At 62.2% G+C, this 16,424-nt stretch overlaps 1 protein-coding gene across 12 annotated transcripts in view; it reads right to left on the bottom strand.

The window, feature by feature from the left end:
- The window catches only part of ZNF423 (zinc finger protein 423), a 262,390-nt gene that overhangs the window by 118,937 nt on the left and 127,029 nt on the right, over positions 1-16,424 (bottom strand). Inside the window, exon 1 of one of the 12 annotated variants that reach the window (XM_016147611.2) lies at positions 5,487-5,930. The exons of the other annotated variants lie outside the window; for them this stretch is intronic. Coding sequence (XP_016003097.2) covers positions 5,487-5,604 — 118 coding nt within the window. The 5' untranslated portion in view covers positions 5,605-5,930. Of the gene's footprint in view, positions 1-5,486; positions 5,931-16,424 lie in introns of those variants that run through there. 12 annotated transcript variants of the gene reach the window in all.

Raw genomic sequence — 16,424 nt, forward strand, 5'->3', positions numbered from 1 at the left:
ATAACCAGACGCTAGTCTTGGCTGCGGGCTCTGTGTCCAGGGAAACCCACCTGCAGCAGGTAATTAAGGGGCTGGCGCCAGATCCGTAAGCTGAGTCCACCCACCTCCGCAGCCCGCGCTGGCCCCTCGCCAGGACCGCCTGCCTGGGTCACTGAGAGGCCACCTTCGAGGCGTGTGCCCTCAGCCTTAACTCTGTCCTTCTACCTGCCTTAGGCCTAACAGCGCTACCTACCTGAGCGTAACCTAGAATATAATTATCTTTATGGAATCATGGGTGTGCTGTTTGGATAGTACCAAAGAAATAAATAATTTTTTTAAAAAACTGCATGAACCACCTAAAAGAGGGCCGTGTAGCCCTAAAATGGCTCACGTCCCTCACTGGGGAGCCCCTCCACTCGCACAGGACTGCAGCCCTCCGTGGGCCCCTCCGTCCCCTCCAGGCTGAGTGTCGGGGGTGGCGGCAGGCCCGGTTTGGCACCGGCCAGGGGCAGGTGGGAGAAGAGGTGGACCGGGCCCCACAGAGGCGGCAGAGCCCCGGACTCTCGCTGCTGTGCTGGGGCCGGCACCGCGGCCACCCTGTGAGTCCCCGTCACCCTTCACACCCACCCAAACCTACAACCTAGCAGAGAAAATTTCCACTTTCTCTGAATTTTCATGTTTCAGCCTCCAGAAAAATTGCCATTGTGGGCTTTGTTGAGCCTCAGTGACTGGAGGCGGCCCAGCCCCACAGGTGCGGGGTCAGAGCGGGGGCAGCGGCCGGGGAGGCAGCCACGGGCCCAGGACCACGGGGGGCGGCCTGCGTTGCTGGGCTGGCCTGTGGGGTCCCTCCCTGCGGCCGGGGGCATACCCACCTCGATTTCCAAGTCTCGGGGAGGGCAGCTGAAGTCCCAGGCGCGTGGTCCACTGGGGCATGTGGTCACCTGGTCCCTCCTGGGCATTGCTGACCCTTGCCCAGGAACCCCTACCCCGCCTCCTGCCCCCTGCCTCAGCCTTAACAGCGACCACCTCCTCGCGCTGTAACCAGGCCCTCGTCTCGCCCTGCACTGCCCACTGTCACACACTGTCACAGGCTGGAAAGTCATCGTCACACACCACATTCGTTATTGAGCCGCCATAATTTTATTCACTATGGAGCCGCAATAATTTTTATGTATGTTATTTACTTACTTACTATTAGTCATAAATGTTTTGCATGTGTTGATGCATTTCAACCACACACCATCCTTTCACGAGACACGTTTTCAGAGGAGGAACCTGATGCTCAGAGACCTGAACTTGACCTTTGGGGTTGCACAGCTAACCATCCACTGTGCACATGAGGACACTGAGGCCCTTGGGGTTCAAGGGAGGAACCCACCGCAACGCAGAGCCAGGGGGATCTGGCTGCCTAGCTCGTCGGCCTCACAAAATGTCAAGACAGCTGTATTTGTGGGACCTCCCCCCCCCCCAACACACACCCCAAGAAGAGGCCGAGGAAACTGACATAACACAGAGGTGTCCGTCACCCCTGCACTGGGTGACAGACAGTGGCTGAGCACCCAGGACCACGTGCACGACCGTCACCCTGCGGGCGAGCGGACTTCCTCCTCCCAGGGGCGTCCGGGGGAAGGGGACACGGCCCCCCCACCCAGTCCAGGCAAGCGGCAGCCCTGAGGGTGGTGCTGGGCCCACCGCCTGCAGCGCCCACTGTCCTGCACACAGCTGGCCACCAGCTCCTCTCAGCGCCGGGCGCAGAGCAGGTCCTCCACATTTGCCAAGTGGCCCACGAGTGACCGAACTGATGAGTGTCCCCGTGCTGGGTGCGGGGCTGGGAGCAGCCCAAGTGCCTGCCCGCCCGCCCGGCCCTGCACTAACCGCTCTTCACGGGCCCCTGCTCACCGTCTCCCCAGGAAGTCGCCAGGGTTCCCCGCAGGCACTCCTGCCTGGGACTGCCTGGAGACAACGCTCAGGAGCCCCAAATGGCAGGATCCCCGGGAGGTCCCCCAAGGTGTCTGGCAATAACTGTCCGCCTGATGACTGACTAAATGAATGGGTGACTGAGCACAGTTCAGGTCCTGGCCTAGAGGAAACACCTGGTGACTGGAGCATGAATACCTGATGGGATGGACGGACGGACGGACGGATGGACGGATGGACGAATGGATGGATAGATGGGAGGATGGATGGATGAATGGATGGTAGATGGGAGGATGGATGGACGGATGGATGGATGGATGGATGGACGGATGGATGGACGGACGGACGGACGGACGGACAGATGGACAAAATATTGAAGCCTTGGGGCTTGGCCTAAAGAAGGAATTTCTAACAATGGTATGAATGAATACCTGAATGAATTAACTAATAAATGAGTGAAAAAAAAAGCTGATCAGAAGGAAGATGCGAGAAGCCCCGTGAGGAGGCCCCTGCCGGTGGAGGCCGAGGGGTCGGTGAGGCCGACCACTAGCTTGACAGCCTGGGCCCAGGATGCATTTAGTCCAGTCTTCGATGTGGCCCATATTTGTCATTCTTTTGTTTTAAAGAACATCTTGGAGCCAGGCAGGAGGCGAGGGTACGTGGCGGGCGGGGTGGGGGGCAGGGGGTGCCGGGATGGAGGCAGAGCTCCGCTCCCTTGCCTCAGCCTGAGCCCCCAGAGACACGGCATTAAAATGAAGGACATGCTGGGAGCGGGGGGTAGGGGGGCTTTTATTTATTCACACCAGAGCAGAACAAATGAACAGATTTAATAAGAATAAGCTGAGACTCCATGCCCTTAAAGGAACAGACAGCAATGTGAGCTGGGGTGAGCGGGGCCCTGCACCCCTCGGAGGGATGCCTCCTTCCACACAACACACTGGAGGGTGAGGGTGGGTATGTGTGCACGCATGCATGCCTGCACATGCGTGCGCGCCCTCTGCACCAGGCACCCCCAAGACTCGCCTCCCTACCAACAACGCGATCAACCCCCAGGATCAAGTGTGCCCTGCCCCTGGGGCACAGAGGCCAGCAACCCCTTGTCGGTCCTTCCGGGAGCAAGTCGGGCCCCCCGAATGCATGCCGTGCCGCCCGCTCCTGGCCACCACTGCGCTGGGGGCCTCGCTCCCTGCCGAAGGGGCCGACGACGGAACACGAGCTCTTCCGGTTCTTCTTGGGAAACCCCTTGCATTCATGCCTTCATTCACTCATTCACTAGTTCTCCGGACACTTCCTGAGCACCTAGACCCCACCAGGCTCTCTCCGGACACTTGGGCAGCGAGCACCCACAGCGAGCGCCCACGGCGAAGCCCTGCCCCACGGAGCCCGCCTCCCAGGACACGGAACCGGAGCCCGGGCTCACACCTTGGCTCCATCGCTGACCAGTGCTATGACCTCGGATCCGTTACAGGGCCTCCCGAAGCCTCGGCAAGGGGACAAATGGGCCCCATGGCTGCAATGAGGATTAAGTCGCGTAATCCAGGTTAAGCACCTTGGCCCAGCGCCAGGCACACAGGAAATGCTCGACGAATGTATGACCGCATATCGTGTCCAGAGCAGGGGCCACTGGGAGGACCCCCAGTTCACGACGGGGCTCCCCACTTCGGCAGAGCCACACCTCCCCGCCTCCCATGAGCACCCTCGCTCCGCCGGGTCCTCACGCCACCTCCCCCGGTTTGTCGTCGGAGGCCAGTCTTCCCATAACGGAACCCAAACACGGAAGGGCCTCAAGGGGACCCCGCCCCCCACCCAGTACCTCAACCCCCTCTGCGGGGAGGTTCGGTCCCTTCCAGTGACGGGGGACTCATTCCTCCTGAGCTTCCTTAGCAAGAGGAAGTGATGTCACCGTGAGCCCCCAGGGAGCACCCGCAGCTCACCTCTCAGTGACAAGAATGACGAGACCCCCCCCCAACTCCCTCTGTCTCCCGAGAGGAGAGGAAAACCGTCGCCTGTGACATGGCAGCCATTTGTTTAAGTGACATCGCAATTCACATTCATTTATCGCTTCCACAGACATTGCCAAGCGCCTCCTCTGCCCGCCCCGCCCCCGGCTCCGGGGAGGGGGGGGCGGGGGGGCGGGGTGCTGAGCGCCACGCCGGCCCTGCCCTCAGAGAGCCTGCACCCCGAAGAGACTGAAAACAAAGCCGCACGTGTCTGCGGTGAGTCAGGTGGCGACAGGAAGGGGCGGGACGGGCGGGGTGCCACTCTCGACAGGTGACAGGGTGACGCCTGAGCAGAGGCCTGACGCCGCCGGGGAGCGCGCCACGGCAGGGTGGGGAGGCCTGGCGTCCGGGCGGGGGGCCGGCGGGCGCGGAGGCCGAGTGCTGCCGCGGGCGACGCGGGCCGGCGCCATCGCCAGCTCCCGTGACGCCGCCGCGCTGCTCAGAGCCAAGGCGCTTGCCCTGCCTTCGGAGACCACGAGCCAAGCTGCTCGTCCCCGCGGGCACCTCGGCTCCAGCCCCGGCCTCACTCACTGTGTGACCTGACGCTGGTCTCTCACCCTCTCTGGTCTTGGTTTTGCCAACAGCTAATCGGGGCTGAGCATCCTCCGAAAAGACAGCGCCAGGGCAGCGGGGCCCCCCCGGGGCGCTCCCCGGTCTGCCAGGCCGTGCGAGACGCACCCAGCACCCCTCTCTCCCCCGCGCCAGCAACGCCACCCAGGATTGGTACTGCTGCCAAAATAGCTATTAACCCAGTAGCCAATAATAACACGTTACCCTATCAATTTGCTTCTGAAACGCTGTGTAATTGCAGAACCCAAGTCTGCCATCTCGGTAGCTTGGTTACGACATAAACAGAAAGAAACTCACCAGTTCCTTCCCGAGAACAAGTGTCTGGCCACGAGGAAGGCCGGCTCGCCAGCGAGGCCGCGCAGCGAGGCCCCACGGAACCCGGAGGGGCGCACGGCCTGGCCACCGGCAGTCCAGGCCTGTCCCCCGGCAGTCCAGGCCTGTCCCGACGTCCTCCTGGCACGGCGCCTCTGCGACTGGAGAGGTGACCCGCGCCTGGGACGGGACGGCTCAGGGCCACACCGGCTTTGTGGGTGGCAAGTTTGGGCCCAGCAGCCGGCGCTCCGGCAGCCTCCCGGCCGCTGGCCAGGAGCCACCGTGCAGGAAGTGGGACAGACGCCGGGGTGTGGAGGGGCCGGGAGCCAGGCACAGGGGTCGGCAAGCCCCGAGGGCACACGAGCCACCAGCAAGGATGCAAGCCGGGCCCCCTCAGGGAGACAGAGGGGCCGGGAAGCGGCGCCCTCACAGGAGGGCGGAGGGGCCCGAAGCAGAGCCAGACCCAGACACCAGGGTGCCCCCCAGAGGCCCGCCCCACCCCGCGCCGCAGGGCCCGACGCGGGTCTGACGCCCCGGCCCCTGGCGGCACCTGGGCCCTCGCTCTTCCTCTCGCCCGCGTCGGAGTCCTCTGCTTCCCACGGCGCAGGGAGCCTCTGATGGGACTCCCGGCGTCCGGCGCAGACACCAGCCTGTTTTGTTCATTCGTCCCCTCCAGCCCTGGCCCCCCTTCCCTCTGTCCCCGCTTACCAGGGTGCCCCAGGCAGAGCCGGCCGATGCCCTTGTTCCCGGCACCCAGCTGCAGGCAGGCGAGGGCTGGAGAGGCACTTCCCACTGGCCCACTGGTGACCTCAGCCCCAGGGCGCATCCCCACCCTTGGCCGAGGCCGGGAAGGGCTGGGGAGGACGGGCCGAGTGTGCTCCCGCGCGGGGCTTGGCGGAGCGTCCAGCTAGTGGGGAGAGGAAGGGCCTCGGGGAAGGGGCGGGGGAGGAGGAGACGGAAGGCCAAAGGCTCGGCCACTCGGCCAGATGTGGACCCAGTGGAGGGCCCCAGCCCCCAGGGGCGCCCGGGAAGTTCCGAATGTCCCCCCCCACCCCTGCCCTGGCTCTGGGATACTTGCAGAGTTTGGGGGGCCTGGGCCAGCACCGCACCAATGCCTGTCCCTGAGGTCGGGGTGAAAGAAGGAACACAGAGAGAGAGCCCGGGGGCTGCCAGGACGGGGTGGGGGACAGCCCCTCGGAGGCCCCTGGGCGGGGTGGGTGGGGTGCCGTCTGCGGGAAAGCACTCCCAGCAAATGGAAACCAGCCCTCAGACACTGGCCGGGGCCTCCGGCTCCACACAGCTCCGGGGAAACCCCACTGCTTGCTAAAAGGTGCCCCCAACCCAAGCAAAGGCGGCGTTGCAAATGGAAGGGCAGGGGCGGCCCCGGGCAGCCCCAGCAAGACCGGAGGCGCCGTCAGCCACGACCCCGCGTCCGCTCCCCTGTGCGCTCCGGTGGCCCTCGGGTGCTGGCACGTCGTCCTCCCCGGGCCCGCGAGCCCGACCTGCTGCAGAAGGCCAGCGCGGCCCGCCCCGCAAGGCGCATTCGGGGCTGGGAACCACGCCGGGCCGGGCCGGGGGGGCGTGAGCACCCCACTCCCCCTCCCCCCCGTCCATGTTTGGAGACTCGGCACTGAACCCCCACCCCGTGGCGCAGGGGCACGTGACGTGTGGCGATTCGGGCCGGGCGGGCCTCCTGGGGCCTGACGCCAGGGGCTGGGCGAGCGGCGGAGCTCAGGAGGCGTAGACGCCGCCTGCCATTCCTTCCCCCCCTCGGTCCTTCCTTCCGGGAACTGACAGAGGTCAGCGATGTGTGCGACCCCGGGGCCGTCTGGGGTAGGGACAGGAGAGGCCACCACGTGGGCTCAGCTCTTGCCCCAGGGAGTTCCCGGCCTCGTGAGGAAGATGGACGTTCTACATGCCGTCATGTCTGCTGTGTCCGGCGACATCCGTGGGGCCGGGCCGGGGTGTGAGAGGGCTTCCTGGAAGAAGCGACCTCCACGCTGAGGCCAGCAGGATGAGTGAGAAAACCAGGCAGCGCGGAGACAGGCAGCGGCAGCACGTGCAAAGGCCCGGCGGTGACCCCGACGCCTCCAGCCGTCTCTGTCCGCTCTCCTCTCCTGAGGCTGAGCCAGGCGGGGTCCCCCCCCCGGCCCCCGCCCAGCAGCGCCGCCTCTGCCCCCAGACACGGGGAGCCCCCCGCTGGCACCTCTGAGCAGTGAAGCCCACATTCGAGATCCAGCTTTCTCAGCCAAAGTTCTGGTTAAAAATATTGTTACGTGTTTATCTTTAAAGGGGGAGGCGAAAGCAAAAACGGAGTTCTAACGGTCTTTTCCTTTTCAGAAAAAAGAAATTAATAAATAAATAGAGCCTCCAGGAAAGGGCACGGAAAGGTCTCTGCATCTGTAACCACTGAACAAATTAAAATTAGCTCATTTAATCAGCTCCTAATGGCCTGGCCGTCCCCAGTGGACCCGGAGCACAGCAAACTTCACAGCAGAAATGTGCAGGCCAATGTCAGTTTATCCTACAACAAAGGGGGTCTCTAAATAGTGCGATCAAAACACAGCGAAGGCCGCGGAGAGCTGGGGAGACAGAACACACCCCTCCACATCCTGGCGCCCCCCGCCCCCGGCTTCATCCCTTTGAACGGAATTGTTCTTTCGGCTTTTGTTCTAATTATCTAAGCATGTGTGCGACTCCATTCTACAAAGAGTGGGTCACCCAGCAGAGAAGGTGACTATAGACCCCACCATGCATTCGTGGGGTCCCTCACACCCCACGCCATCCACACCTCCCATTCCCTGTCACCACCGGGCTGCAAACACACAGACGCGCACACCTGGACACAGAGACACCTGCACACAGCGCGCGCACACACACACGCGCGCGCACACACACACACACACAGCGACACGATTCTGTGCAGCCCCCTCTGCGGGGTGGTGGGGCACGGTCACGCACAGTGTCACACACGCCACACACAGGCACACAAGACACACAGCTCCCCAGTCCCTGGGTCACAGCTGGAGGGGCAGGCGCGGCTCCCCGGCCCCCGGGGGAGGCCGCGTGCACACCTGAGGCCCAGGCTGTGGCTTCTCCATGCAACCTGCCGCCTGGGCTGAGTCATGAGGGCAATGGGGGAGGGGGAGCGAAAGGCCAAGGATGGGGGGCCCGGGGAGACAAAGGCATGGGGCGCACCACGCCGGGGTGAGCGCGAGCCACACCAAGGCCTGGCTCCACCACTCGCCAGCACCGAGCTCGCCTTTCCGTCCTGCGGCCTGCCAGCTGGCGACCTGCAGCCGCGGGTGGCCCAGAGCCAGCCCAGGTGCTCGCCCCGCGGGGAAGTAAGCCCGGCCGGCCGGGTTCAAATCCCAGCTCCCCGCTCACGGGCTCTGAGCCTTCACCTCCTCCCCAGAATGGAGAGCCCCACGGCGAGTGGAGGCCACGCGGACATGCCGCCAGCAAACGGCCCGGCACAGAACAAACCGCGTAAACGTTGGCCGCCGTTCCTTCCTGTTCACGCTCGTGGGCGCGGAGGCCCAGGGAGGGGTCAGAGGGCGAGAGACACAGCCGGAGGAGCGCTCGGAGCTCGTGGTTTGTAGCTTTCGATTGCTTACCCCACCCGAGGCTCCAGGGCGAGGAAGGGGGATAGAAAAAGTAAGTCAGAGAAACGAAAAGGGTTTAAGGGGTGCCCAGCCAGGACGATGGGACCCTCTGGAAGGCAGGGGACCCAGAGCCTGGCGACATTCTCCGAAGGCCGACCCCATCTGATTTTCAGAGCAACGCCCTGGGTAAGTGGAGCTGTTATCGCTGAGTCACAGAAAAGGGAAACTGAGGCTCAGAGAGCAGAGGAGCCTGGGCGCGTGTGGTTGGGTGGCGAGGGGTAGAGCCAGCTCGCTAACGGGTCAGAGCCACGTGCCCGTGGCCTGCCCAGCTGCCTGCATCCCTCCCCACGACAACCGCTTCTAACGGGCCTGTTCTCCAAACTACAGACTTCCTTCTACAAGGACTCCTGGGGGGAGGGGGAGGGGGCAGTCTAGTGTGCAAGGGCCTGGGGCTGTGCCTAGGACTGCAAGAGCCTGAGACCACCGGCCCCAGACCCCGACACAGCCTCCTCTCAGCGTCTCACAGGGGCTGCAATACCCCCCACCGGGCAAGGGGTGCCAAGAACCTTCACCATCTCACAGACTTGGAAACTGAGGCCCAGAAGTGGTGAGGGTGGGAGGCTCCAGCTGCCTCAGGCTCAGCAACCACCGCTGTCCCTGAACCGAGCCCAGAGCATGTGGCCTGGCCGGACAGGCCCAGACTGAGGACGGACCACTCCCCCCCAGGAGGCAAGAGTTGGACCCGGAAGCCCCTTGGAGAGCCCCAAACTTCACTCTCTTACCGTAAGGATTCAAAGACAACCCGAGGGAAGGGGGGAAAGGCAGCGGGCAGGACTGTCACCCCCGACCCTGTCACCCCGCCACGGTCTCGCTCGCCTGCTCCTAGGCCACGTGCTCTACACAGCTCCACCCCCGCCCCCCAGCCGCTGAGCCTCAGTCTCCACTCGTGGGCTCCGTTTACCACACAGGGCTGCAGTGAGGGTCACAGAACAACGGCCGTCCACTACCAAGTGCCTCGGCCACAGGCGGGACTACTGAGCACAACTGGGAGCAGGCACGCCATGCCCGTCCCCCGAAATCTGGGCCGCGGCCAGAGGGGGTACGGCGGCCAGAGGGGGCCCGGTTCCGCTGGGCCTGGGCGCTCCCTTCCGAGCCCAGGACGCAGGTGTGGCTGCTGCAACCGGGCAGTCACCGCCATCTCTGCCCGTGCGGGAGGGTGGCCGCCCCGCACGGCACACGGCGCACAGTAGGTGCTGTTGACTATTTTCCCAGCCCCCAGCCCTCAGACAACCTGCTTCTGCAAGACGGGTGCAGACACCCGCAGATCACAGCCAGAAACAAGAAATGCGGCTCCCGGAAAGCGGGCTGGCATCTGTGCGCGCCCACGCTCCGGGGTGGGGGTGGGGGGGCGCTGGAGCGGGGGTGGCCTGCGAGGACGCTGGCGCAGGGAGGGCGGGAGCGGGATCGGAGCGCTGTGCAGGCCACCAGGGCTGCCCCTACCTGCCTAACTGCCCAGCTGTGGGTGGACAGGGACACGAGTCAGGGCCCCAAGTTCCGAGTTCCCTTCTGCCCCTGCGCCATCTTCACTAAGGGAGCCCCCCAAGACTCAGTTTCCCCCAGCGCGCCAGCTCCCCTGCCCCAAAAGCTGTGAAACCCAAGTGAACTGGCACGCCGCCTCACTCTGCGACAACGGAGGCTGCAATTAATCCGAAAGAGGGGTTTTCTTAATCGCTGAGTTTTACAACCCAACAGAAGAGCCGGCGCGCGGCAGGCCGGCAAACGCTGGCCTGAGGCAAGACCCTGGAAGTATCTTGTGCGAGCGCTGGGTGGGGGTGGGGGGGATGCTCTTTAAAAAGAGGTGCGGTACGAACGGAACACAGTAGGTGCAGGATGGGCGGAAGCAGCGCCCCCCTGAGAAACGCTTCCTTCGGGAGCCCGGCGGGAAACACTGGGGGGCGAGCATCTCCAAACAGACGTCTGTCTGCTCAGGGAGTGAAAATAAATATATAAATAAAGGGGGGTTCACCTCCAAGTTTGCTAATCGCCTTCCCTGGCAGGCAGAGCGGCTCTGCCCCCCGCAGAAGTGGTGTCAGTGCCAACAGGACCCCTACGACTAGGAAGGTGGGGCGCCCCTCGCGTCCCTCATTAGCTGCACCCCGCCCCCCGCGCGCGGGAGGAACGGTGTCAGCACGCACGGGGCAGCGCTCCTCCCGCACCAGGACGAACGGCCGCTCCGCACGCCCCGGAGGCGGAGGGACGAGGGGCGAGGGGCGCCTTCTGGCCCTGTCCTTGCAGAGTGCGGCAGGCCTGACCGCAGCTACCTCTGAAACAGAGACAAACCCCAGTCATCCGCGCTGCGGCCCAAGCCCGCGTCCCAGGCACACACGCGGCCCGGGACGGGTGGCGCCGCGAGCGCGCATGGCCCAGCGCGCAGGTGCGCACGCGGCCGACCCGCCGAGGGGCGGCACCACGCAACGACCCCGCCCCGCACAGGCCCCCGGGGAGGCCCCCTGCACTCGGGGTCTATGCCACCCCACCCCACTACCCGAGACCCTCGGAGTCGGGCGGTTTCCAGAATTCAGACCTTTACGGGTTCTAGAAAAATAACACGGTGCATCATTTCCTGAGTATTGGGAACACTTCAGAAGCAACCAAGCATATTGATATTTCTGCCGCAAAACATAGATATTCACCAACATGAATTAAATAAAGGCTATAAATAGCTTGCATCGGCCAGGTCAAATTCTTGCTGTGGAATGAGTTACCAAAAAAAACAAAAAGTTTAGCTGTCGGGCTTTTTGGAATTCAGATGTGTGAACAGGAATTACGGGCCTATAAAGTCTTTTTTAACCCCGGGGACGGGGGTCGGGGGTCGGGGGTGCGGGTCCCATTGTCGTTCCCACTTTCCAGAAGCAGACGGTGTGTACAGAGAAGCGAAGTATTTCCCTTTGTCACGCGGCACACCGCGGGGAGCCCAGCGCTCGTCTGGCATGAGGTTGTGCGCACTCCATACCAGAGCGTCCTGTAGTTGACCAAAATACTGAACCACGTTGAAAAGCTTCTGGAAAAAATCGAAGCATCGGCGCACGGCCCCAGAGTGTCCGCGGCCTACCCGAGACGTGCGTGGTGTTCCCGCCGACCCCCGCCAGGAGGCGCCCTAGCTGGAGGCTGCGCAGATCCTGGCGGTACCCCGACACCTGCCGGGGCCCTGCTGGAGCTCAGAAGCGCAGGCGCAGGGCCCAGCAGGTGGGGCTCCTCGCCCCGCCCTGGTGCCCAGGTAATTACTCCCCACCTGACACAGCCTGTACGGATCGTTTTACCCACAACAAATATGCTAAACACATCTCAGCCGGGGAGAAGCAGGTCGCAGGTAACCCCACTGCACAGAGACGTGCCTCCCAGAGGGCAGGGACCCCCATCTCTGCACAAAAATGCGGGAACCCCGCGACTCCTCAGGGGACCCCCAGCCATCTCCAACTTCTCTTCCTGGGCAATTTTTCCAGCCGCAGGGAAAGACCGTTGCACAGACAGAATCCTGACGCTCCATTAGCAAATAATTAGGCAAGAATGTCACAGGCATTACAACGCCCCCACCGGCGCCCACAGGCGACAGGCAGGCAGCAGAACAGAGGCCACCCTGGCTGGCCAGCGCCTGTTAAGAACCCTGGCCGCAGGGCTGACCCGCTCTCTCACTGCTCTGATTTAACTGAAAATTAAAGTAGGTGCCTTTCTTCAGCAACCCAATTAGACACGAGCGTCAGGCCAACAGGTCAAAATACGCACGTGTGTGCACACGCGCATGGGCACCTGGGTGTGCACGCGCATATACTTCTGCACGCGCGCGTGCGTGCGCCGACTCCTCTCCCTGCCTGAGCGGTAAGTCCCAGTGCGGTCATCTGTTCAGGCAGCACCAACGAGGGCTGAGGGCTCACCGCGTTCTGGGCGCCGTGTGCCCGAGAAGGGGCCAGGGCCCTGCCCGCAGGGGCGTCGCCTCCAGCGGAGGCTGGTAAGAGTACGCGAGGCAGAGCGAACCGTGGTGGGACCACGAGAGGTCCCCGTCAGACCCGGATTGCTCAGGGCCGGCTGGCCAAAGGGGGCAGATGGGCCTTGCGCTGGGTCTTAATTTATGGAAAATATGAAAGGCTGAGAGGGGTGGGTGGAGAGAACGTTCTGGGCGGAAGAAACAGTAAAGGCTAAGGTAGGAAAAGGCAGCTGGCGTGAGAAGGGTAATTAGTCCAGTTGATGATAGAGACAGATAGACAGATGATAGAGAGATGATTGATGAGAGATGGATGATGAGAGAGAGCGAGATGATTAATAGATGATGGTAGATGATTGATAGATATAGTAGATAGGCAGCTAGAAGATAGATAGATGACAGGTAATAGATAAATAGATAGATACATAGATATATAGATACACAGATACCAGTAAATATTGGTATAATGGGAGTGCTACCATGTGACCTTGAATCTACGTGAATTTAGCTACGCGTTCTGCAAAAAGACAGAGAAATCGCTATGAAACAGTGCCTGTGACTCCCTGGTATTTCCGCCCATGAGCGGGTGGCCAGGAAGGGTGAGAGGTGAGAACAGGACCTCGCTCTTCCTCCCGCCAGTTTCTGTCTCACGTGCCACGAGACTCTCGGTGTGCGCGCGCGTGCACAGGGCGGAGAGTGTCCTCGGGTGAGTAGCAGCCCAGCGTGTCTCCAGCGAGCCCAGGATTCTGGCCGTGTGTATATGAATCGCAGGGGTTGTGTATACGGTGCGTTGTCCTTTACAAGTCAGGAGAGTGAGGCTCCGAGAGGTGACGTCACTCCGCTTGAATCACAAAACCGGTAAGGGGCACAGTCTCCATCAGCTCTCAAGTGCTGTAGCCCCAGAGTCCACCCCCTGGACCACTAGACAGGACTGAGACATGAATGAAGCTGTACTTCAGCAAAACAATCTGGCAGGGACCTTTGACTGGAATGGGACAAAGAGAAAGCAAGGGCCAGAGGCCCAGTGACGGAGCCACCACCACCGCCACCCCCAGCTGCGCAAGCACTAAGGATTGTAGCAACAGGCGATGATGCCCTGAGGCCTTGAAACGGACTGGACGGCAGGGCAGAGGGTCCGGGGCGAGTCTAATGTGTAAGTTAGGCAGTTTTCTCCAATGACGCCAACCTGCGAGCTCCTGGTGGCCGGTTTGTCTCAGCAAGGGATGAGCCAGCCCTTCCCCTCCGATCGCCACCGCCCCGCCGCTGATCCCTCAAGATGGGAGAAAACTCTACCACTGCAGTAAGCCCTGTGAATACCACCCTTCCCACCACCAGACGGCCGGGAGAGCGGGCGGACATTTGGAGGAGCCGTTGGAGGCAGAGGGCGAGGCACCCAGGCCGGCGGTATTCACCCGCCCCCGAGGTAACGCAGGGTGTGTCCTCGTGCCACCATTACGGGTTGGGGGACAGTACCGGCAACGAGGCCAAACTTCCCAGCTGGTCTACTGACACGCAGCGTGGCTCCCGAGACGTCACTTAACCTCTCTGAGCCTGACTTCCCTCTATCCGTTGATTCATCTACGCAACAAACGAATACGGAGACCCCATCACGTGTCCGGTGCCAGGCTGGGGACAGAGAGGACGGTCAGTCGGTCCCACGTGGCTCACAGGTCCGAAGCCCACCCTGGATGCGTGTCAGGAGCTGCATGTCCCCACCCGCGTACCGGAATCACCACCTCGGCCACCTCTGACTAGACGGGGAGGAGTCTTGAGAATTCTAGAGAATGTAGCCACTCCCAGAATCCCCTCCCTGCTGGACCGATGACCAGCAGCAGGGGCAGCCTGCCACCCTACCGCGCCGCGGTGCTGCCAGCCGGGACTGGGCACAGGGGAGCCCAGGAGCCTGGCTGCCACGGCCCCGCCCCCACCAGCTGCCTTTGCGCCTGCCGCTGCCGCTGCTCATTTCCAGGCAAATGTTCTAGTTAATTAAAACACACCCAAGTGCTCACACGCATATGAAGCCAAGCTACAAAATCTGCTCTACCCGACAGCAGCTTCCCGTCTGCAGCCCGGGACGCGCACAAGCAGGGGAGGTGTGCAGAGCTGCCGTTGCTGGTGCCAAGGCTTTGCTCACATGGTCCTACTGCACACTCGCACACAGGCATGTGTGTGCACACGTGTTCGTGCACACAGGCATGCACGCATGCTCTGCCCAGACGTGAGTGCAGGTGCGTGACGCACATACACCTGTACACATGTGCACACACGGGCTCACGCGAGCCTGCGCACACAGCACAGTGCTCCCTCCTCCAGGAAGCCTTCGGTGCTACTTTGTCCCTCCAGCACAGAACAGCAACCATGGCTAATAAAACAAACAAACAAACAAACAAACAAAAAACCCTTGCAGCACGAGGGAATGAACGAACAAATGAATGAGTCAACTGATCGTCGACGCGGTGAGCCAACGGGGACTGCACCGCTCTGGCCCCGCGTCCGATGCTGAATGCGCACCGGTGGGGAGGCTGGACTGAACGCCCCAGGGAACCGAAGGACAGGTGGCCTGGGAACAGGGGCGACCTCTGGCACTTCCACCTGCGCTGCACGTATCTTCCAGGCACTCACTGATACTCGTCCACGTGCACGCGGCTGTGCACCCGTGACGTGCATCAGTGTGTGTGACTGAAAACGCACCCTCCAGGTCCGGACAGCCATAACGACCAGGAGCCGGCAAGCGGGGGAAGCGGAGCGTGTCGGGCAGTCCCCTGGGTTTCCCGGCACTCGGGGCCTGAGGGGGGCACGTCGCCATCACAAGGCAGGTGACTCCGGATGACAAAACAGCCGGCAATCCCGCCCAAACCACCTTGCTGGTAGACACCACCACCGACAGCACTCTGGATGAGGATCTGACGCTCACGCAGGAATCCACGGAGAGCCTGGATGAGGCGTGGCGAGAACTTCTGTTTCTGGAGATGGGACGGCCAAACCACATCGCGCGGACAGCTGGCCTAACTCACGCCCTGGGGCCGGCGAAGCTCTCTGCAGAGGGCAGAAGACGTGGGGGGGGGGGGGCGTTTGGAAGGGCAGCTGTCGACTCAGTAGTCGACTCAGTCGCCCGCGCGAAGTTCGCTCCTGCACCAGCACCTTGGCGCGGCCTGGGCATTCGAGAGAAACGCAGAAGTCCGGGCCCCCGGACCCGCTGAGTCAGAATCGGCATTTTAGCACACTGCATTAGGAATCGTGGTTTTTAAAGAATTAAAGGAAAATATTTTTCCTTCAAATGTGTGTGTTTTCTTTTTTTCGAACAGCTACTAAGTCGTAAGAACAAGAATACTGGCTGAGCTGTCTGGACCTCACTTTAACCAGCGGAGCTGTCGGGGACTTCTTGGCCCAGGGGTGCCGTGAATGAATCGCCGACACTCAGGCGTCACAAGCCGACGAAGCTGGGAGCCCCCCGAGGTCTGTGCGAGGTGTGGTCCGGGCGATGGGGACACGGCCTTGTGGAGCTGACGGTCTGGTGGGCGGGGGGGACAGTCGGGGGGACGGTCACCATGTAGTCAGGTGACCGGAATCAAATGAGAAACATAAAGCTGGGCGAGGGATTTACCGACTACCTATCACCTCCTGCTCTGTCCCCTCCAGCGACTGTGTCCCCAACGCCAGACACCTTTCCTCCCTCTCCTCTCGTTCAGCTAGTCACCAAGTCCTGTCCATCCTGCCACCAGCTGAGTCTCAAATCTGGCCACAAGAGTCCCCGCCTGTACCGCCATCGCTCGGGCCCAGGCCTTCCTGGTTCGCTGGCCGGCTGGTTTGCTTGGACCACAGCAATGGCCTCCGGACACCTTTCCCCCCATCCAGGCTAATCCAGACACAGCAGCCCAGGGGACCTTTGTGGAGCACAATCCCACTCACGTCTCTGACTTGCTCAAAATCCTTTTGAGACCTTCTCACGGCTCCAAGGTAAAGCCCCGAATCCACCCCGCAGGCCCAGAGTCACCTTCCCTTGGTGGCATGCGACTTCGCCAGCCTTGGCATCAGACGGGACCTACACCCACATCTCTTTTT

The sequence above is a fragment of the Rousettus aegyptiacus genome, unplaced genomic scaffold (assembly GCF_014176215.1).
Source record: "Rousettus aegyptiacus isolate mRouAeg1 unplaced genomic scaffold, mRouAeg1.p scaffold_m13_p_14, whole genome shotgun sequence".
In the NCBI taxonomy this organism is placed as follows: Eukaryota; Metazoa; Chordata; class Mammalia; order Chiroptera; family Pteropodidae; genus Rousettus; species Rousettus aegyptiacus.